General features: G+C 45.0%; 1 protein-coding gene across 1 annotated transcript in view; it reads left to right on the top strand.

The window, feature by feature from the left end:
- dnah9 (dynein, axonemal, heavy chain 9) overlaps positions 1 to 24,040 on the top strand; it is a 126,206-nt gene that overhangs the window by 87,430 nt on the left and 14,736 nt on the right. The window contains exons 64-69 of the mRNA XM_041858703.2: positions 5,279 to 5,449; positions 5,665 to 5,787; positions 11,503 to 11,696; positions 13,704 to 13,852; positions 18,331 to 18,458; positions 22,471 to 22,698. Of these exons, the coding sequence (XP_041714637.2) occupies positions 5,279 to 5,449; positions 5,665 to 5,787; positions 11,503 to 11,696; positions 13,704 to 13,852; positions 18,331 to 18,458; positions 22,471 to 22,698 (993 nt within the window). The remainder of the gene's footprint in view (positions 1 to 5,278; positions 5,450 to 5,664; positions 5,788 to 11,502; positions 11,697 to 13,703; positions 13,853 to 18,330; positions 18,459 to 22,470; positions 22,699 to 24,040) is intronic.

The raw sequence follows: 24,040 nt of genomic DNA, 5'->3' as shown, positions 1-24,040 counted from the left end.
CATGTTCCCCCCGGCCTCAGAGCTCCCCAGTAAGCTAAGTCTTTACGCACGCTGCTCTGTTCTCTTCCTTTTCCTCCATTAGTTTCCAGTGTTTTATGCTTTCTGCTCTTTGTTTTTGTCGCTTCCTACCGCTGTTATGCTCCACCTAATGTCCCTGCTATTGTCACAGGGTGAGGTATGGTTTGCAATCACACTGCTCTCTGCAGGTAGCTAGCCACCCTGGGCCAACTGTATAGAGTTTAAAGGCCCAGTGCAGTCAAAAACGTTGTTTTATATATATTTCCACACTATGAGTTTGGAATAATACTGTGACATTATGAAAATGATGATAATGCCCTTTTAGTGTAAAAGCTGTTTGAAAAGACCGCCTGAAAGTTCAGCCTGTTTTGGTGGGATGGAATTTTGGCCTGCCTGGTGATTATATACAGCCGGTAAATTAGTTAATAGACCAATAAGAAAAAGAGTTCCAAACCTCTCTTCCAATAACAGCACATTTTCAGTTTTCCCCTCCCACTCAGACCACTCCTAGCAAAATTCTTGCTAGAGGAATTGCTCTTTGCTAAGAAGCTATTTCAGTTTTTTTGGACGATTTTAATTGAAAACAATCACAGTAGGGTACTTAATTGTTACCCAGAAAAGTACGAGCTGGCTGGCAATTGTACAACAGACGGTATTTAAAATCTATGTGTCTGCCCTGTGTGTTTTACATTTACATTTACATTTTAGTCATTTAGCAGACGCTCTTATCCAGAGCGACTTACAGGAGCAATTAGGGTTAAGTGCCTTGCTCAAGGGCACATTTACGTCATTTAGCAGACGCTCTTATCCAGAGCAACTCACAAATTGGTGCATTCACCCTATAGCCAGTGGGATAACCACTTTACAATTTTTTTTTTGGGGGGGGTAGAAGGATTACTTTATCCTATCCCAGGTATTCCTTAAAGAGGTGGGGTTTCAAATGTCTCCGGAAGGTGGTGAGTGACTCCGCTGTCCTGGCGTCGTGAGGGAGCTTGTTCCACCATTGGGGTGCCAGAGCAGCGAACAGTTTTGACTGGGCTGAGCGGGAACTATGCTTCCGCAGAGGAAGGGGAGCCAGCAGGCCAGAGGTGGATGAACGCAATGCCCTCGTTTGGGTGTAGGGACTGATCAGAGCCCGAAGGTACAGAGGTGCCATTCCCCTCACAGCTCCATAGGCAAGCACCATGGTCTTGTAACGGATGCGAGCTTCAACTGGAAGCCAGTGGAGTGTGCGGAGGAGGGGGGTGACGTGAGAGAACTTGGGAAGGTTGAACACCAGACGGGCTGCGGCATTCTGGATGAGTTGTAGGGGTTTAATGGCACAGGCAGGGAGGCCAGCCAACAGCGAGTTGCAGTAATCCAGACGGGAGATGACAAGTGCCTGGATTAGGACCTGTGCCGCTTCCTGTGTAAGGCAGGGTCGTACTCTCCGAATGTTGTAGAGCATGAACCTGCAGGAGCGGGTCACCGCCTTGATGTTAGCGGAGAACGACAGGGTGTTGTCCAGGGTCACGCCAAGGCTCTTCGCACTCTGGGAGGAGGACACAACGGAGTTGTCAACCGTGATGGCGAGATCATGGAACGGGCAGTCCTTCCCCGGGAGGAAGAGCAGCTCCGTCTTGCCAGGGTTCAGCTTGAGGTGGTGATCCGTCATCCATACTGATATGTCGGCCAGACATGCAGAGATGCGATTCGCCACCTGGTTATCAGAAGGGGGAAAGGAGAAGATTAGTTGTGTATCGTCAGCGTAGCAATGATAGGAGAGGCCATGTGAGGCTATGACAGAGCCAAGTGACTTGGTGTATAGGGAGAAAAGGAGAGGGCCTAGAACTGAGCCCTGGGGGACACCAGTGGTGAGAGCACGTGGTGCGGAGACAGCTTCTCGCCACGCCACTTGGTAGGAGCGACCGGTCAGGTAGGACGCAATCCAGGAGTGAGCCGCGCCGGAGATGCCCAGCTCGGAGAGGGTGGAGAGGAGGATCTGATGGTTCACAGTATCAAAGGCAGCAGACAGGTCTAGAAGGACAAGAGCAGAAGAGAGAGAGTTAGCTTTAGCAGTGCGGAGAGCCTCCGTGACACAGAGAAGAGCAGTCTCAGTTGAATGACCAGTCCTGAAACCTGACTGGTTTGGATCAAGAAGGTCATTCTGAGAGAGATAGCAAGAGAGTTGGCTAAAGACGGCACGCTCAATAGTTTTGGAAAGAAAAGAGAGAAGGGATACTGGTCTGTAGTTGTTGACATCAGTGGGATCGAGTGTTGGTTTTTTGAGAAGGGGGAGCAACTCTCGCTCTCTTGAAGACGGAAGGGACATGGCCAGCGGTCAAGGATGAGTTGATCAGCGAGGTGAGGTAGGGGAGAAGGTCACCGGAGATGGTCTGGAGAAGAGAGGAGGGGATGGGGTCAAGCGGGCAGGTTGTTGGGCGGCCTGCAGTCACAAGTCGCAGGATTTTATCTGGAGAGAGAGGGGAGAAAGAAGTCAAAGCATAGGGTAGGGCAGTGTGAGTAGGACCAGCAGTGTCATTAGACTTAACAAACGAGGATCGGATGTCGTCAACCTTCTTTTCAAAGTGGTTGACGAAGTCATCCACAGAGAGAGAGGAGGGGAGGGGGGAGGATTCAGGAGGTAGGAAAATGTGGCAAAGAGCTTCCTAGGGTTAGAGGCAGATGCTTGGAATTTAGAGTGGTAGAAAGTGGCCTTAGCAGCAGAAACAGATGAAGAAAATGTAGAGAGGAGGGAGTGAAAAGATGCCAGGTCGGCAGGGAGTTTAGTTTTCTTCCATTTCCGCTCCGCTGCCCGGAGCTCTGTTCTGTGAGCTCGCAATGAGTCATCAAGCCACGGAGCTGGAGGGGAGGACCGAGCCGGCCGGGAGGATAGGGGACACAGAGAGTCAAAGGATGCAGAAAGGGGAGGAGAGGAGGGTTGAGGAGGCAGAATCAGGAGATTGGAGGGAGAAGGATTGAGCAGAGGGAAGAGATGATAGGATGGAAGAGGAGAGAGTAGTGGGAGAGAGAGAGCGAAGGTTGCGGCGGCGCATTACCATCTGTGTAGGGGCAGAGTGAGTAGTGTTGGAGGAGAGCGAGAGAGAAAAGGGAAACAAAGTAGTGGTCGGAGACATGGAGGGGAGTTGCAGTGAGATTAGTAGAAGAGCAGCATCTAGTAAAGATGAGGTCAAGCGTATTGCCTGCCTTGTGAGTAGGGGGGGACAGTGAGAGGGTGAGGTCAAAAGAGGAGAGGAGTGGAAAGAAGGAGGCAGAGAGAAATGAGTCAAATGTGGACATAGGGAGGTTGAAATCCCCCAAAACTGTGAGGGGTGAGCCATCCTCAGGAAAGGAACTTATCAAGGCGTCAAGCTCATTGATGAACTCTCCAAGGGAACCTGGAGGGCGATAGATGACAAGGATATTAAGCTTAAATGGGCTAGTGACTGTGACAGCATGGAATTCAAATGAGGAGATAGACAGGTGGGTTAGGGGGAAAAATTGAGAATGTCCACTTGGGAGAGATGAGGATTCCTGTGCCACCACCTCTCTGACCAGATGCTCTCGGGGTATGCGAGAACACATGGTCAGACGAGGAGAGAGCAGTAGGAGTAGCAGTGTTTTCAGTGGTAATCCATGTTTCCGGCAGCGCCAGGAAGTCGAGGGACTGGAGGTTAGCATAGGCGGGGATGAAGTCAGCTTTGTTGGCAGCAGAACGGCAGTTCCAGAGGCTGCCTGAGACCTGGAACTCCAGGTGTGGGGTGCGTGCAGGGACCACCAGGTTAGAGAGGCAGCAGCCACGCGGTGTGAGGCGTTTGTGTAGCCTGTGCAGAGAGGAGAGAACAGGGATAGGCAGAGGCATAGTTGACAGGCTGTAGCAAATGGCTACAATAATGCAGAGGAGATCGGAATGAAATGAACTAAACATCAGGGAGAGGAGAGAGCAGGGCCTCCCTCACCAAAACTTCCACCTCAGAAACTATAATTGTTTCACTGAACCACCCGAACAAAAACTCTCCCAACTTCCACCTTTAGAAATCAGAATTGTTGTGAACCACAGCGGTCCAATGTTTAAAGGAATAGACTCAACCCACTTTATTCAGCTAGCTAACTATGATACCATAGCTAACTAGCATGCTAGCATCCAATAACACACAGTTTAGCACCAACACTTGGTCATAACAAACCACCAATAGTGTGTTAACGCACTAAGCAGATAATTCGTGTCCGTCTCTAGTTCCTTTCATAACGCAGCAATAATTAAACGTTGGCTAGCTTAGCACAAATATATTGTATTTAGCTACTACAGTACAGTTGGCTGGTCGTGTTGGCTAGCTAGCAATGGCTACTGTGTTGACTTTGTTTGAAGAACGGCTAGCTAGCTAGCTAGCTTCGTGCTACAACCGGCACCGCCGAAAGACAATGCTAACCTACAGTAACTACCCACAACAGCCCACGATGCCTAACTATGACGCCATAGCTAACTAGCATGCTAGCATCCAATAACACACAGTTTAGCACCAATACTTGGTTACAACAAACTACCAGTAGTGTGTTAACACACTAAACAGATAATTCGTGTCCGTGTCAAGTTCCTTTCATAACGCAGCAAAAATTAAACGTTGGCTAGCTGGCACATTAACATTGGAAACAACTCTCCACTAGCTAGCTGGCACATTAACATTGGAAACAACTCTCCACCGTTGCTAAACGTTACCAATAGCTACCCGCTAGCTAGCTAGCCTCGTGCTTCGCCGCAAACAGTACTTACCTACAATAATTACCTACGGAAACCTACAGTAACTACCTAAATAACCTACCTACAATACATAACTACAACTACCTACCTACGATCTAAATACATGGTTTAAGCTTTACTCAACACCATAAAAGAAGCCAAGCTTACCTCCTGCTTAGAGAAAACACAACCTCTCCCGACCACAACCCGGGACAATCTCTCCCGACTACAACAGAGACATTTCATCTGATCAAAGGTCCAATGCAGCCATTTTTATCATCAGGTGAAATGTCTCTGCTGTAGATAAAACACACAGGGCAGACACATAGATTTTAAATACAGTCTGTTGTACAATTGCCAGCCAGCTCGTACTTTAGATATGTTTCAGGAAATAAATAATTTGGGTTCTAGAAGTGTCTGCTCTATCCATTGTGTTTTTATGCTCCATGCGTTCAGTGTGGTGTTCCAGAATGTTCTATGCATAGTGTTTCTTATCCCAGGCAATACTGAGTCTGTTCTATCCATTGTGTTTCTATGCTCCAGGCGTTTAGTGTAGTGTTCCAGAATGCGGTGCTGAAGGCCCAGGCAGACGAAGTGTTGAAACAGAGAGTGTCTAACCTGATAGACAGCATCACTGTCCAAGTGTTCCAGTATACCACCAGAGGCCTATTTGAATGTGATAAACTCACATACATTGCACAGCTCGTCTTCCAGGTACACAGAAAGTCAGAGTTCAAAGTTCAATAAAAGCTTAATTGTCCATTTATGGTCAAATAGAAATGTTTTTACATGTCATTACACAGTGACAAATATTAGGTACTTATTATTGCCCTTTAAAACTGCAGAGGCTTCCTTTTTTGTCTTTAAAAAAGAACAATATAGGAATGAATGCTATTTTGACCATATGTTTTTTGTCATTGTGAACCCAGATCCTGTTGATGAATAAGGAGATCAACCCTACAGAGTTAGATTTCCTGCTGAGGTATCCCGTCCAACCAGGAGTGACCTCTCCTGTCGACTTCCTGTCCAACCACTCCTGGGGCGGGATCAAGGTGAGACAAACAGGAAGTGAAGACGTCAGACCTTCACGGTTGAGGTTGAAGACGCTTCTAACCACAGATCTAGGATCAGTTTACCCCACAAAAGCCAAACCTTTATCATCAGGGGACAACATGCTAAACTACTTTAAATCAGTGTCTAGGGGTAACTTCATCCTCCTACATACTTTAGAACAAACCATCTACTGACTATCCTTGTCATTTACATATGACTGAACTCATTTTTCCCCTGTAGTTGTTTTAGCACTTAGTCTGTTTCCACTCCATAACTCAGTACATCTGCGGAAGATAACAGAACATAATGGGTGCAGTGAAATCTACTTCCACTACAATAGAGCAGTGTTTCCCAATCCTGGTCCTCAAGTACCCCCAACAGTACACATTTTTATTGTAACCCTGGACAAGCACACCTGATTCAACTTGTCAACTAATCATAAAGCCCTCAATGAGTTGAATGAGGTGTGTTTGTCCAGGGCTACAACAACAATGTGAACTGTTCAGGGTACTGGAGGACCGGAGTTGGGAAACACTGAAATTATCACGACTCAGGATTAAGTCACAGATGCAGACAGTTCGAAATAGCAAAAGTGTATTTACAAAAACAGGGGGCAGGCAAACGACAGGTCAAGGGCAGGCAGAGGTCAGTAATCCAGAGCAGTGTCACAAGGTACAGAACGGCAGGCAGGCTCAGGGTCAGGACAGGCAGAATGGTCAAAACCGGGAAAAACTGGAAAACGGGCTAGAGCAAAACAGGAGTACGGGAAAACCGCTGGTAGGTTTGACGAGACAAGACGAACTGGCAACAGACAAACAGAGAACACAGGTATAAATACACAGGATAATGGGGAAGATGGGTGACACCTGGAGGGGGGTGGAGACAATCACAAAGACAGGTGAAACAGATCAGGGTGTGACAGCAATAGAGTATTACTGCTAAAACATGTATAAAATGCCAAAGGCATGCCATTCTTTTTACAAAACTTTTCATTTCAGAAGTTGCTGCCTCTCAATGGTTCACTACTCTCACATATCTATTAGGTGAAATACCACATTGTGCCACCACAGCAGCAAGATGTGTGACCTGTTGCCACAAGAAAAGGGCAACCAGTGGCGCACAAACACCATAGAGAGAGAGATATATGAAGAGAGCCAGAGAGAGATCTTTCCGAAAAGGTGCAGAGCTACGACGTCCCCACTTGCTCAGGGTTTACAGTAGCATTGAGAGCAGATGTCTAGCTTCGTTGTACCTCTGCGTACTGTACGTCAGAGAGCATAGGTTCCCCCTCCCATCAAATCAGTTTATGTACAAGCTAAACCCTAATGGCAGTGTACCGCAGGCTTTCATACTCATAAATATTTCAGCCTGGACCCGCTCCAATATTAACTCAAACAATCCTAAACTCCAAAACCATCTTCTCCTCTTCTGCTATTCCACAGAGACGTCGGTCTAGGTACCATTAATTTAATTCAGTCACTCTGGTTCTTATCACGGTTAGGAACATAATCAGTTGGAGAGGCCTAAATGAGGATGAGATCCTGTGATAGTGCCTGGCAGCCTTGGCCCTCTTAGATTTATATTAGAAGGATGGGATGGGGAGGAAGCCACAGGGGGCTGAAGTATTCTCTCCTGACTGAGAATCTGCCAACCCAGATACTGGTAATTAACTAAGTGGAGGAGTTGGAGTGACTTCATCTTAGCTCATTAAGGGCCGTGGTGGGTATTTCTGGGGAAGGAGTTGTGATGTACTTCGATAGGACCTTGACTTGATTGACAGGGACTGAGAGGACAGGTGTGTGTGTGTGTGCCCGTGTGTGTGTGCCCGTGTGTGTGTGCCCGTGTGTGTGTGTCCGTGTGTGTGCCCGTGTGTGTGCCCGTGTGTGTGTGCGTGTGTGTGCGTGTGTGTGTGTGCGTGTGTGTGCTCGTCCATCGGTGGGTGGGTGTGTGCGCCCGTCTGTGTGTGTGACATTCAGAGCACTCTGTGAGGCCACTGTTTTTCAGAGATCCAAAGCTGAGATAAGAACAAATGCTGTCAGATAAAAGTCTACAGTATGTGCCAGGTTTGTGCTGCCGAAGCATATTCTCTTCTACCCCCTGTTATAAACAGCCTAATGTCTACTCAGCACTACGGTTTGAATAAATACAACTCATATTGGCGTAAGAGAAGATAAGCACTCTGTCTTCTTATTATGTGACTTTTCCAACCCAAACTTTTCTCCTTTGTGGCACTTATGTGAGGTAAACAATGAGAGCAAATAACCAGAGCGGTGGAAAAATACTGTGTATATGAATTAACCTAGTGGCATTACCTTTGCCTATATGTACAGTGGGGAGAAGAAGTATTTGATACACTGCCGATTTTGCAGGTTTTCCTACTTACAAAGCATGTAGAGGTCTGACATTTTTAGCATAGGTACACTTCAACTGTGAGAGACTGAATCTAAAATCAGAATCAGAAAAGCAGAACTTAATATTTGGTACAGAAACCTTTGTTTGCAATTACAGAGATCATACGTTTCCTGTAGGTCTTGACCAGGTTTGCACTCACTGCAGCAAGGATTTTGGCCCACTCCTCCATACAGACCTTCTCCAGATCCTTCAGGTTTCGGGGCTGTCGCTGGGCAATACGGACTTTCAGCTCCCTCCAAATATTTTCTATTGGGTTCAGGTCTGGAGACTGGCTAGGCCACTCCAGGACCTTGAGATGCTTCTTACGGAGCCACTCCTTAGTTGCCCTGGCTGTGTGTTTCAGGTCGTTGTCATGCTGGAAGACCCAGCCACGACCCATCTTCAATGCTCTTACTGAGGGAAGGAGGTTGTTGGCCAAGATCTCGCGATACATGGCCCCATCCATCCTCCCCTCAATACGGTGCAGTCGTCCTGTCCCCTTTGCAGAAAAACATCCCCAAAGAATGATGTTTCCACCTCCATGCTTTACGGTTGGGATGGTGTTCTTGGGGTTGTACTCATCCTTCTTCTTCCTCCAAACACGGCGAGTGGAGTTTAGACCAAAAAGCTCTATTTTTGTCTCATCAGACCACATGACCTTCTCCCATTCCTCCTCTGGATCATCCAGATGGTCATTGGCAAACCAGACGGGCCTGGACATGTGCTGGCTTGAGCAGGGGGACCTTGCGTGCGCTGCAGGATTTTAATCCATGACGGCGTAGTGTGTTACTAATGGTTTTCTTTGAGACTGTGGTCCCAGCTCTCTTCAGGTCATTGACCAGGTCCTGCCGTGTAGTTCTGGGCTGATCCCTCACCTTCCTCATGATCATTGATGCCCCACGAGGTGAAATCTTGCATGGAGCCCCAGACCGAGGGTGATTGACCGTCATCTTGAACTTCTTCTATTTTCTAATAATTGCGCCAACAGTTGTTGCCTTCTCACCAAGCTGCTTGCCTATTGTCCTGTAGCCCATCCCAGCCTTGTGCAGGTCTACAATTTTATCCCTGATGTCCTTACACAGCTCTCTGGTCTTGGCCATTGTGGAGAGGTTGGAGTCTGTTTGATTGAGTGTGTGGACAGGTGTCTTTTATACAGGTAACGAGTTCAAACAGGTGCAGTTAATACAGGTAATTAGTGGAGAACAGGAGGGCTTCTTAAAGAAAAACTAACAGGTCTGTGAGAGCCGGAATTCTTACTGGTTGGTAGGTGATCAAATACTTATGTCATGCAATAAAATGCAAATGAATTACTTAAAAATCATACAATGTTTTAGATTCCGTCTCTCACAGTTGAAGTGTACCTATGATAAAAATAACAGACCTCTACATGCTTTGTAAGTAGGAGAACCTGCAAAATCGGCAGTGTATCAAATACTTGTTCTCCCCACTGTACATATCTACCTCAATTACCATGTATCCCTGCACATTGATATGGTTATGGTACTCCTTGTATATACAGTGCATTTGGAAATTATTCAGATCCCTTGACTTTTTCCACATTTTGTTACGTTACAGCCTTATTCTAAAATTGATTAAATTAAGGTTTTCCTCATCAATCTACACACAATACCCCATAATGACAAAGTGAAAACAGGTTTTTAGAAATGTTTGCAGATTTATAAAAAACAAAAATACCTTATTTACATAAGTATTCAGACCCTTTGCTATGAGACTCGAAATTGAGATCAGGTGCGTCCTGTTTCCATTGATCATCCTTCAGATGTTTCTACAACTTGATTGGAGTCCACCTGTGGTAAATTCAATTGATTGGACATGATTTGAAAAGGCACACACCTGTCTATATAAGGTCCCACAGTTGACAATGCATGTCAGAGCAAAAACCAAGCCATGAGGTCGAAGAAATTGTCCGTAGAGCACCGAGACAGCATTGTGTCGAGGCACAGATCTGGGGAAGGTTACCAAAAAATTTCTGCAGCATTGAAGGTCCCCAAGAACACAGTGGCCTCCATCATTCTTAAATGGAAGAAGTTTGGAACCAAGACTCTTCCTAGAGCTGGCCGCCTGACCAAACTGAGCAATCGTAGGAGAAGGGCCTTGGTCAGGGAGGTGACCAAGAAACCGATGTCACTCTGACAGAGCACCAGAGTTCCTCTGTGGAGATGGGAGAATCTTCCAGAAGGACAACCATCTCTGCAGCACTCCACCAATCAGGCCTTTATGATGGAAGCCACTCCTCAGTAAAAGGCATATGACAGCCCGCTTGGAGTTTGCCAAAAGGCATCTAAAGACGCTCAGACCATGAGAAACAAGATTCTCTGGTCTGATGAATCCAAGATTGAACTCTTTGGCCTGAACGCCAAGCGTCACGTCTGGAGGAAACCTGGCACCATCCCTGTGGTGATGCATGGTGGTGGCAGCATGGTGGTGGCAGCATCATGCTGTGGGGATGTTTTTCAGCGGCAGGGACTGGGAGACTAGTCAGGATCGAGGGAAAGATGAACGGAGCAAAGTACAGAGAGATCCTCGATGGAAACCTGCTCCAGAGCGCTCAGGACCTCAGACTGGGGTGAAGGTTCATCTTCTAACAGGACAACAACCCTAAGCACACAGCCAAGACAACGCAGGAGTGGCTTCGGGACAAGTCTCTGAAAGTCCTTGAGTGGCCCAGCCAGAGCCCGGACTTGAACCAAATCGAACATCTCTGGAGAGACCTGAAAATAGCTGTGCAGTAACGCTCCCCATCCAGCCTGACAGAGCTTGAGAGGATCTGTAGAGAAGAATGGGAGAAACTCCCCAAATAAAGGTTTGCCAAGCTTGTAGCGTCGTGCCCAAGAATACTTGAGGCTGTAATCGCTGCCAAAGGTGCTTCAACAAAGTACTGAGTAAAGGGTCTGAATACTTATGTAAATGTGATAGTTCAGTTTTTAAATGTTTTATACATTAGCAAACACAATAAGGCTGTTACGTCACAAAATGTGGAAAAAGTCAAGGGGTCTGAATACTTTCCGAATGCACTGTAGCTTTATTCCTGTGTTTTTATGTGTTTTTATATTTTCTTTATTATTTAACTCTGCATCATTGGGGAAGAGCTTGTAAGTAAGCATTTCACTGTAAGGTCTACTACACCTGTTGTATTCGCCGCATGTGACAAATACAATCTTATTTTATTTTATGAGAACAAGAAAATGCATTCCAGCTTTGGTTACTTTGGATGAGGGACTGTATATCTATGAATTAATCTATATTCACCAGAGTTGTAGTTTCTGGCAAATGTGGAATGTACATTCATCCCTCCATCCCAGTCTCTGTGTTCCATGGAGGAGTTCCGTAACCTGGACCGGGACATTGAGGGTTCGGCCAAGCGTTGGAAGAAGTTGGTGGAGTCGGAGTGTCCTGAGAATGAGAAGTTTCCTCAGGAGTGGAAGAATAAGAGTTCCCTACAGAGACTGTGTATGATGAGGGCCTTGAGGCCTGACCGAATGACCTACGCTGTGAGGTGAGAGGTCAAATACCTTACCCTCTGACCTACTGTATGCTCTGATGTTAGAGGATATACAGTACCACTCAGTGGTTCTGTTTTGTTTTTTTGGTGAGGATATCTTTTGAATTTCCCTGTCCCACCAATGAACACACATACAGTGAGGGAAAAAAAGGATTTGATCCCCTGCTGATTTTGTACGTTTGCCCACTAACAAAGAAATGATCAGTCTATAATTTTAATGTTAGGTTTATTTTAACAGTGAGAGACAGAATAACAACCAAAAAATCCAGAAAAACACATGTCAAAAATGTTATAAATTGATTTGCATTTTAATGAGGGAAATAAGTATTTGACCCCCTGTCAATCAGAAAGATTGCTGGCTCCCAGGTGTCTTTTATACAGGTAACGAGCTGAGATTAGGAGCACACTCTTAAAGGGAGTGCTCCTAATCTCAGCTTGTTACCTGTATAAAAGACACCTGTCCACAGAAGCAATCAATCAATCAGATTCCAAACTCTCCACCATGGCCAAGACCAAAGAGCTCTCCAAGGATGTCAGGGACAAGATTGTAGACCTACACAAGGCTGGAATGGGCTACAAGACCATCGCCAAGCAGCTTGGTGAGAAGGTGACAACAGTTGGTGCGATTTATTCGCAAATGGAAGAAACACAAAATAACTGTCAATCTCCCTCGGCCTGGGGCTCCATGCAAGATCTCACCTTGTGGAGTTGCAATGATCATGAGAACGGTGAGGAATCAGCCCAGAACTACACGGGAGGATCTTGTCAATGATCTCAAGGCAGCTGGGACCATAGTCACCAAGAAAACAATTGGTAACACACTACGCCGTGAAGGACTGAAATCCTGCAGCGCCGCAAGGTCCCCCTGCTCAAGAAACTACATATACATGCCCGTCTGAAGTTTGCCACTGAACATCTGAATGACTCAGAGGAGAACTGGGTGAAAGTGTTGTGGTCAGATGAAACCAAAATTGAGCTCTTTGGCATCAACTCAACTCGCCGTGTTTGGAGGAGGAGGAATGCTGCCTATGACCCCAAGAACACCATCCCCACTGTCAAACATGGAGGTGGAAACATTATGCTTTGGGGGTGTTTTTCTGCTAAGGGGACAGGACAACTTCACCGCATCAAAGGGACGATGGACGGGGCCATGTACCGTCAAATCTCGGGTGAGAACCTCCTTCCCTCACCCAGGGCATTGAAAATGGGTCATGGATGGGTATTCCAGCATGACAATCACCCAAAACACACGGCCAAGGCAACAAAGGAGTGGCTCAAGAAGAAGCACATTAAGGTCCTGGAGTGGCCTAGCCATCCCATAGAAAATCTGTGGAGGGAGCTGAAGGTTCGAGTTGCCAAACGCCAGCCTCGAAACCTTAATGACTTGGAGAAGATCTGCAAAGAGGAGTGGGACAAAATCCCTCCTGAGATGTGTGCAAACCTGGTGGCCAACTACAAGAAACGTCTGACCTCTGTGATTGCCAATAAGGGTTTTGCCACCAAGTACTAAGTCATGCTTTGCAGAGGGGTCAAATACTTATTTCCCTCATTAAAATGCAAATCAATTTATAACATTTTTGACATGCATTTGTCTGGATTTTTTGGTTGTTATTCTGTCTCTCACTGTTCAAATAAACCTACCATTAAAATTATAGACTGATCATGTCTTTGTCAGTGGGCAAACGTACAAAATCAGCAGGGGATCAAATACTTTTTTCCCTCACTGTAATATAATGTAAACAGCTAAAATTTTAACCCAGTGGCCATTGACCACAGCTACAGTATCTAATAGTTATATCATAGAAAAGTAATACATCTTATGTCTGTATGAGTGTATTTTCAGCTTTTTAAACTAACCACCATAAGCCATGAGCAGTGCTCTGTAGTAAGAAGGTGTATTATGTACAGGTAACTACCAAAATAAAGGAAACATTTAAGTGTTTCCTTTATTTGGGCAGTTACATGTATGTATTGAACATATATCATCATGTCTCCCCACAGAGACTTTGTGGAGGAGAAGCTGGGGAGTCAGTATGTGGTTGGCAGGTCGCTGGACTTTGCTGTGTCCTTTGAGGAGTCTGGTCCCGCCACGCCCATGTTCTTCATCCTCTCTCCTGGTGTAGACCCACTGAAGGATGTGGAGAAACATGGTAATGGTGTCACCTACACTGTAAACACCAATGTGCTGTCATTACTCAAAACTTTTGAGGAAACTCGTTGCACTTAATATATCTGAGTACAGTTATTTAAAATGTTTTCGTAGTCATTACTCTGTTGTGACTTTGGGCTAATTAATATTCAAGATAATTTACTGATTAATTACTGGAATAATTAATTGATCTGATTTGGTTATCCTATCCAAATTCATCTGAGGGGAACTATTAAAGGTTAGATGTAGAGAGACCCTTGAATGAACTATATCAGTAGTTATCATTAACCGTTATAGTGTTAATACCATCAACAATATAATCACTAGGGGTGTAACGATTCGTTTTAACAACGATTCGATTTGTATCACGATTCGTGGTTGTCGATACGATTCAAGGACGATATTGGTTCATTTAGAACGATACGATCCGAAACGATTCAGTGACTTGAAATCGATTCAGTAACCTTTTAGCCAAAAATTCAACCAGTGTGACTGAAATAAATACCTGGATACTGGACAGTGCAGGTGAAGTTTCCTAGATTCCTGTTTCTTGTAAGGACCGCAATGGTGGCTTGATAATTTCTCGCTCGTCGGCTTCTCCTCTGTCGTCCGCCATGCTATGTTTTGTTGTCTTTGCGCCTTTGCGCTGCTGCTGGCGCGGGGCGATGACGTCACGGATAGGCAGACTGAATCGAGTAATGTTTAAAGCCTTTATCATTAAAAGTGCTAAGAAAAAACATCCATATAAAGTCTGACGTGCTTAAATCCAATGGGTTATTTCCTAGTATCGATACAATCGATTTATTACATTTTAAAACGATGTTAGATTGATATATGTTGTCCAAAAGGCCAACTCGCCGAGCACAGATCGATGTAGTTGGATCATAGGAATATAAATCGATACATCGATGTAGTAGATGGATCGTTACACCCCTAATAATCACAGTAAATTTGACTATATTCTCATTCTGAGCAGTCATCGAGCTCTGGAACCTCAAGAACACGATCACTTGCAAATTAACTTAATGCCACAAATCATTCATTCAAGGTTTTATTTACACTAAATAAGTTGGAAAATTAGGTAGTTAACAAAAAACAATATAAAGGCAGGGTATAATGGGATACAATACAGTTATTGAGGTGAGAGTCACAGGTCCATATAAATGAATTTACGTACTCAACTCACGCAAATACAATAGTTCATTCAAATCAAATCAAATTGTATTATTCACATGCACCAAATACAACAGGTACAACCTTACCGAGTGGCGCAGTGGTCTAAGGCACTGCATCTCAGTGCTTGAGGTGTCACTTCAGACCCCCTGGTTCGATTCCAGGCTGTATCACAACCGGCCGTGATTGGGAGTCCCATAGGGCGGCGGACAATTGGCCCAGCGTCGTCCAGGTTTGGCCGGTGTAGGCCGTTATTGTAAATAAGAATTTGTTCTTAACTGACTTGCCTAGTTAAATAAAGGTAAAATAAAAAATAAAAACCGTGAAATGCTTACTTACAATGATGCAGTTTTAAGAAAAATATTTACTAAATAAACTAAAGTAAAAAATAAAAGAGCAACAATAAAATAACAATAACGAGGCTATATACAGGGGGTACTGGTACCGAGTCAATGTGTGGGGGTACAGGTAGGTCGATGTAATTGAGGTAATGTAGGGAGGGGTAAAGTGACTATGCATAGATAATAAACAGCGGGGGGGTCTCAATGCAAATAGTCCAGGTAGCCATTTGATTAGCTGTTCAGCAGTCTTATGGCTTGGGGTTAGAAGCTGTTAAGAAGCCTTTTGGACCTAGACTTGGCGCTCCGGTACCGCTTGCCGTGCGGTAGCAGAGAGAACAGTCTATGGCTAGGGTGGCTGGAGTTTTTGGCAATTTTTAGGGCCTTCCTCTGACACCGCCTGGTATAGAGGTCCTGGATGTCAGGAAGCTTAGGTCCAGTGGTGTACTGGGCCGTACCCACTACCCTCTGTAGCGCCTTGCGGTCGGAGGCCGAGCAGTTGCCATATCAGGTGGTGATACAACCAGTCAGGATGCTCTCGATGGTGCAGCTGTTTAACTTTTTGAGGATCTGAGGACCTATGCCAAATCTTTTCAGTCTTCTGAGGGGGAATAGGCGTTGTCGTGCCCTCTTCACGACTGTCTTGGTGTGTTTGGACCATGATAGTGTGTTGGTGATGTGGACACAAAGGTACTTGAAGCTCTCGACCTGCTCCACCACAGCCCCATCGATGAGAATGGGGGTGTGCTCGGCCCTCCTTTTCCTGTAGTCCACGATAATCTCCATTGTCTTGATGACGTTGAGGGAGAGGTTGTTGTCCTGGCACCACACTGCCAGGTCTCTGACCTCCTCCCTATAGGCTGTCTCATCGTTGTCGGTGATTAGGCCTACCACCGTTGTGTCGTCGGCAAACTTAATGATGGTGTTGGAGTCATGCTTGGTCACGCAGTCATGGGCGAACAGGGAGTACAGAGGGGACTAAGCACGTACCCCTGAGCTCAGGGCCCCCTCACAGCCAAATCAGCGAGATACACTTCTCTCTCTCTCTCTATCTCTCTCTCGTTCTCAGTTCTCAGTCCTCCCCAAATTCTCAGATTTTATTAAAAAATATCCTAGTTGGACGATTTCCAGGAATCTTCCAACCGGGATTTCTGGAAAACCTGGGAAATTTACCAGAATTTTGCAACCCTATCTGCAAGTCACATAATGCTGGCTTGCAAAGTGATGTGTAATTCCTATTGGAATCCAGCAAGAGTTAAGATAGCCAACAGTTGGATTTTTTATTCATAATGACTGCCAGGGTTAGGAGACTACGTAAGGCATTTAAAGTGGAACAACCATTTCAGTGCGAAAAATCTAACTAAATGATTGGATTAGTTTAGAAAAATGTATGTTATTTATCTTTTGTAGCATAAGATTAATACATTAATCACTCAATGTTCATGCATAAACACAGATATTAAAAACAATTCCCAAAAATCTACCTGCAGTAGAGTTTTGGGTAAAAAGTTAATTTGTTATCACACCAGGACGTCTAGGGTCGGGTTTTCGAGACTAACAATATTGGATCACACCAGAAAAGATGTTGAAATGTGAAGCTTTGATTTGTACTGACCTGGTATGGGAGATATCACAGGTTGACTCTTCAGGAGTGTTTGATGACGAACATTCCAATACTTCACTATTTGGTCTTATGAAAGATTCAAATGCGAGGCAAATGCGACTGAAAGGGTTTTATTGAACTAAGTGTGAACAAAATTATTGGGCTGCTGTGGCTGGATTCTAGATAACATGTTTTGTTTTGTAAATGTTTTCCTCTGTACCCTGGAAACACAGTAACCTGGTTTGATGTTTGATTGAATAGTCTCCGTCTTTTTTATGGTCTGGCGTGAAATCAGCTATCCTCTCATCATGTGATATGAGATAATTCTCCCACTGAAGCTTCCTGCAAATAGGGGGAGCTTAGATAATTGGTCAGACACTCGTTCAAATGCATGTGCACACACAGAGGGGTGTGTATAGTCGATGTCCACACCCTTCTGTGTGTGCGTGTGTGCGCACGTGTGTGTGCACGCATTTGCATGCATGTGTATGACTAATTATCCAAGCCCCCCCTGTATGCGTGACCAATCACATCAAAGCTAAAGCAGCTAACCAATCAGAGAGGCCTGGTGTAGAGTGTGGAGAGAGGGCCAATGGCAACACAGATCACACAGAATGAAGAACCCTGAATCTATACACTTTACTTTAGGAAAATAGTGGGGGTCTTCGCTACATTTCAGATGGCCACTTTTTCTTAGCCTATAGTGAATGTACAAAACATTAAGAACACCTTCCTAATATTAAATTGCACCCCCCTTTGCCCTCAGAACAGACTCAATTTGTCGGAGCATGGACTCTACAAGGTGTCAAAAGCGTTCCACATGGATGCTGGCCCATGTTGACTCAAATGCTTCCCACAGTTGTCAAGTTGGCTGGATGTACTTTGGGTGGTGGACCATTCTTGATACACATGGGAAACTGTTGAGCGTGAAAAACCCAGCTGCGTTGCCGTTCTTGACACACTCAAACCGGTGCACCTGGCACCTACTACCATACCCCGTTCAAAGGCACTTCAATATTTTGTCTTGCCCATTCACCCTCTGAATGGCACACACACAATCCATGTCTCAATTTTCTCAAGGTTTAAAAATTATTCTTTATCCTGTCTCCTCCCCTTCGTCTACACTGATTGAAGTGGATTTAACAAGTGACATCAATAAGGGATCAAAGCTTTCACCTGGATTCACCTTATCAGTCTTTGTCATGGAAAGAGCAGGTGTTCCTAATGTTTTGTACACTCAGTGTATAAATGAAGCACACTTTATAAAAAAGGGATTACTACTGAATTATTAAACTGTTGATCATTTCAATTTTGCCTAAATTGTTATGGATTATATTAATCATTACTGTGTGATCTTTCTTTCAGGCAGGAAGCTGGGCTATACGTTTGACAGCGGTAACTTCCACAATGTATCTCTGGGCCAGGGACAGGAGGTGGTGGCTGAACAGGCTCTGGACCTGGCAGCTAAGGAGGGACACTGGGTTATACTGCAGGTACTCAGACACACACGTTTACATGCAGACACACACTCAGACGCACACATACACATGCACAGGCGCACGCACGCATGCACACACATAGCCGACTGCCTAAACCAGCCGTTGCTAAGACAACACTGAGCTAATATACAGCTGGGATTCCAGAACAGGCCATGTCGTGAAATGTCATTTTACTTTTGTGTATTTAAAAAAAAAACGTATTCTCTCCCATGTTTAAGGTCAAATTGTTTCTCCAATCCATTGTGCTTTGCACATAGTGTTGGCTGTTTGCTCTCCTTTGTGGTTTAACTGCATATGAAATAATAGAATTCCCTGGATAGAGAGAGGCCCAGTATTATTCAGTACAGTATCTGGTTCCTCAGTGTGTGTTCTCTTATCTGGAGGGCAAGGCCAGTCAGCGTTTGCATTTTAAGCCAGCTCGTTTGTTGAATCCTAATGTGGAGTATTGACAGATATGAACACCGGCACAGAGGCAACTCTTGGGGGGAGAGAGAGAGTGTGTGTGGGGGGGGGGGTCTCCTTTATTCACAGCGCTGGTAAAGCAGAGAATGTCTTTGCTATCCCTTTCTCTCTCTCTCTCTCTCTCCCAGTCATCACAAGCAGCATCTCTTTTTCTATCCATCTCTCCTTCTAGCTCTCGCTCTCAGCCACAAACAGACATCATCACAGAGACAAGCAGTGATTGAGTTACTTTTGCATAAGACTCCTGATCGATACAACTTAAAAAAGCCTTGTCCCCGTGGCAACCAACATCACCGCCCACTCACTATCATCCTCTGTCTGTCTGTCTGGTCCACCCTCATGAAAGGAGGAGAAAGAATGGAGGGAGGTCTGTCTGTCTGTCTGTCTGGTCCACCCTCATGGAAGGAGGAGAAAGAATGGAGGGAGATCTGTCTGTCTGTCTGTCTGGTCCACCCTCATGGAGGGAGGTCTGTCTCCTTTCTATTTCCATCCCGCTTCTCGTCCTCTGCCACCGTCTCCCCCTCTTTTCACACCCTGCCTCACATTTTCCAAAATGTCTCCCCTTCTGCCTCACATTCCTCTCCTCTTTCCAACCTCAGTCCCCTGCCACAGTCATCCCATCCCACTCTCGTATCCAGGCATTGATCCCACAACAAACACACACACACCTCTTACCTCCCTCTCATCTTCCACTGGTCCCTCCATCCCAGCATCAGATCAGTAGCAGGCTGAAAAGCTGGGTCAATGGCAGGTTCTCCTTCACTGCAGGTAAATTACACTTGCCCCTGTTCTCCTCTCTCTCCTCTGTTTCTGACGGGAGCATTATCCCTATACCACGGCACACTTGGCCCTGTCCTATCCCCACTCCTCACAGCCCAAACAGGACCAGCCAAAGACACTCGGAGAGATGCAGAAACCCACCTAGAGAGAGAGGGAGAGAAGAGAAAAGAAAAGGCAATCAATCTGGCAGATTGGAGCTGAATAGGCTATATCCCCCAGACCTAGGAATATATTTGAGCTGAAGAGCCCATATCCCCATCAGTGGGATTATATTGAGTGGACCTAAAATACCTGGGTCCTTGAGGCACTTACTCCTAAAGGCACAGGGACGCTCACAGCCTGGCAAAATAGATGGAAAATAAATAGGGTGAGACTGTTTAGAGAAAAAGTTACTTTCTCTCCCTCTTTTTAATGTCACTTTTAACTTCACTCTGTAAAGAGCATGATAGCTTGGGTATTTGGGTAGTGTTTTAAAGTTTAATGTAGACCACTTTTTCTTCTGATGTGACGAGAGTTGAATTAATCAGTCATCACTGTAAGGATCCTTTTGCCATAGGCTACATGACATTTTAAATCCTAATTTCATTCAGCCATTCTTCTTATTAGTCTTTCATTATTCACATAATTGATTCACATTTTTGCTTTGGTGCCCTAGCAGCAGCCTAAGCAGAGAGCTCCTGTACATTATGTAAATATTTTTGTAGGTAAAAAATGTTTTTGTTTTAAGAAGTAACAATTAATATAGCTAATTAATATAATCAGAATCCACTACAACGTTAATACTGAAGCTGGCAAGTAATTTGTTTGTTTGGCAAGATAGCTAACGTTATCTGGCTAGCTGTTTTGATTCGAATGCCAGCCAGTGTCCTGAGGTTGAGGATGGAGAGAAGCCGAAAGCAAGAGGTGTACAGCGATGAGGATCGTAGGGAGGACAAAGTTAAAATGCTGCTCTTTAATTATTATTGAAATATGGTGTGCTTTCTGGCGCCACATGACTGCCGTAGCATCATCCAAGTGGGTGCTTTATTTTGGTAGTAGTGAAGGACTAGCTAGCTAGCTACCTACTACGGAGTCCATGGACTGCAGTGGCTTAGCTCCATCTTCATCTGACTGAGTTCTACTACGGAAAAGCCAGAGACAGCGAGACACCTTGAGACCGCGCTTCCTGCCTGCCTACAGACTTTCTCTCCCCGCTTGAGCACCTCCCTCAGATGACCACTCAAGCCATTAACTTTCTAATGACTGTCCATCTCATGATGTTGTGATGTTGTTTTTCTAAATTACTTGCATTGCTTTGAGATTCTTTGAAAAGCACTATATAAGTTCAGTATTTATTATTATTATTATTATTATTATTATTATTATTATTATTATTATTATTATTATTATTATGTTATCTACAAAACTATTCCGGTGCTGAATATAGTGTGGATGTTTCTTCTGTAGAATAGCTATTTTCTCAAACTCTACAGTCTGTTTGGTTATCCTTAATGTCTATTCTGTCATTCTGCCTAAGTCTCTGCTGCAGTGACATTGTTATAAAGACATAGTCCAAGGCCAGCTGTGGAGACGCCCTTAGGGCAGAGGGCCTTGATGACTGAGTGTGTGAGCAGAGGAAGACATGGAGAGACAGCCGGATGGGCCGTGTTGTGTTGCCACAGGCCATGTTAACTATTGACATCATGTCATAGCGAAAACAAAAATTAGCTGTTGATGGTGACAACATCATTATAAGAACTGGAGGATAGAGGTGCTTAACAGAGAACAAACAAAATATTTGTCCTCTTTCTCTCTCTCTTGCTCTCTCTCTCTCTCTGAGCCTGGGCAGTTTCATTAAGGTGACAGGCTCTAAGGGAGGTCTAAGGGAGCTCTAAGGGAGCTCTAAGGGAGGTCTCAGTCTGTCTGTCTAGGCTGTTTATTACACATTGGTTAGTTAGACGGCAACAGGAGAGCTTGTTCTTCAAGGCAATGAAAAAGCACTTCAATTTAGAGTTTTAATTTGTGTCTCGTTCAATATACTGTAGGTTTATAGGCTCCTAACTTGAATCTATCGCAATGTTACCCCCCCAGCTTCGGGCTATGTATTCTTCTCACTAAACATACAAGGGAAGTTCTTATCTTTCTCTTTCTCTTTTCTTTTTTCATTTTGTCATCTAAAATTTGCGGTGATGTTGCTCCAGAGGATCTGCTGTCATTTGGAAAGAGGGTTAACTTGAACAATCCGAGGGATGATTAAATTTAGAGTGCTGTAGGAGATGAGGAGAAGGCAAAGCGGCTTATGAATTAATGACTGCAGTTATTAGTGGTGTAATTAGATTTGGTAACACGCGGGCGCGCAGCGCTCTGGGCGGTGATGTGATGTGAGGGGTTTGGCTAACTCCTCATCACCACGAAGACCTCTCTCTCTCAGGGTTAGGAGTTAGGACACATGGAATGGACAATTTAGCTCAAACAAGTTTATGTAGTGCTATCGCAATGTTCCCTATACAGGGTGGAAATGTACATTCTGAGGGGAATAGAAAAAGCTAAAAATACCTGCGTCAAAACGTGTTGTGTAGGTAAATGTGACCTTGCTTGAGGCATGCTGCTTGTATTTATCCATATTACTGTAATATCTGTCCCTATAGAACATTCAGCTGGTGGTGAGGTGGTTGGGTTCTCTAGAGAAGCATCTGGAGCAGCATGGAGAGAACAGTCACCAGGACTTCAGAGTCTTCATCATCATCGTCATTATAGCACCATCTCTCCTTCTGTCCCTGTATAGAACATTCACCTGGTGGCGAGGTGGTTGGGTTCTCTAGAGAAGCGTCTAGAACAGCATGGAGAGAACAGTCACCAGGACTTCAGAGTCTTCATCAGCGCTGAGCCTTCAGGGACCCCAGAGGGCCACATCATACCACAGGGCATCCTGGAGAACTCCATCAAGATCACCAATGAACCACCCACTGGCATAAACGCCAACCTGCACAAGGCCCTGGACAACTTCAACCAGGTAACACACAAATAGGCATACAATGTATGTATTCTCTGTCTCTCTCTCCCTCTCTTGATTTTCATTTGCCCGTAAGAAGCAGTCCAGACATCGCATGTTTGCGTGCCAGTTTCTCTGTGGTGTTGTCATCAAGTTGCCTATTTGGTGTGTAGTAGCAAGCAGCAAACAAATGGAGAGTGCTACCTCTATCAGTGATCTTAGAGTAGACTCTATCCTGTGGAGGACACAGTTGTCCACTATAACAGAAACATGGCTCTCAATTGGGAAGAGGCAGATTTGGATGGGATGTTAGGATGTTTATCGACAAGCCATCTTTCTGTGATCGGAATACAGTATGACATAATTATGAGTGTGTGTGTGCCTTTATGTGCTTGCGTGCATGCATTTGTGCTAGTTAGAATTCCACCTCTACCTTATCAGTGCACTTCTATCTACAGTAAAACAGCTATTAGCCATCAATTTAGCTTCTTATCAACAAGTTATCAAAGGATCTCCATCTGTAACCTACCATAACCTCCTGGGGTTCTGCCTCCATACCTATAATGCAATGCTAAGCTTCCATCCAACATGCCATTTTAAAGTGCTGATGCTTATCTCTCTGATAAGTGCATGTTTGTGCGATAGCTAGCTAGCACACACACATATGCATGCATGCATACACCCACACACACACATACACGCGCACTCTCAAGGAGGTCCCCTCAGGTACTGTAGAGAACAGGGAGGGACAATATTCCAGACCTACCCTGTGTACTGTACAGGGTGAAAGCTAATCAATGGTTTGTCTCTATACAGCCAGAACCCTTAGTAACCCGCAGTAAGCCAGAGAGATGACAGTGCCTTTCCTCCTTCCTGACCTTTTCAACCAGCAGATACAAATAGCTTTAGTGTCCATTCTCATCCCCTGGCTGTGTGTGTGACGGCCAGCAGAGGAGACGTTAAAGAAACATGCCTCTGGAATGATAAGGTTAGGATTTTTTTAATGCAGTTACACAGTTATCAGAGGGCTGGACGACATGTCATTATAGATGTATTATCAGGTCTTGGTGCATGCTTCTTCTTTAGTGGTAGAGTATGTAATCAAGTGTGTGTGTCCTCTAACAGTGTATGATTAGGGAGGCTATGCTTCACTCTCAGCTGTGAGCAGCCAGAGAGGCACTGTGTGCAGAATATTAACTCACTTTAAGTGTGTGTGTTTGTGGCATGTGTGTGTGCTCGTTTGTGTGTGTGTGTGCGGGCGCGTGTGCATACGTTCTAGGAGTCAGCTCCCTTGGGATCAACGGGGAAAGCGAAAGGGCCTTCACTGCAGTACTCAACCTGACACACGCAGGAATATAAAAGA

This window comes from Coregonus clupeaformis, chromosome 31 (genome assembly GCF_020615455.1).
Source record: "Coregonus clupeaformis isolate EN_2021a chromosome 31, ASM2061545v1, whole genome shotgun sequence".
Lineage (NCBI taxonomy): Eukaryota > Metazoa > Chordata > Actinopteri > Salmoniformes > Salmonidae > Coregonus > Coregonus clupeaformis.
The sequence above is the reverse complement of the archived record's forward strand: the minus strand, read 5'-3'. Positions and strand labels throughout refer to the sequence as shown.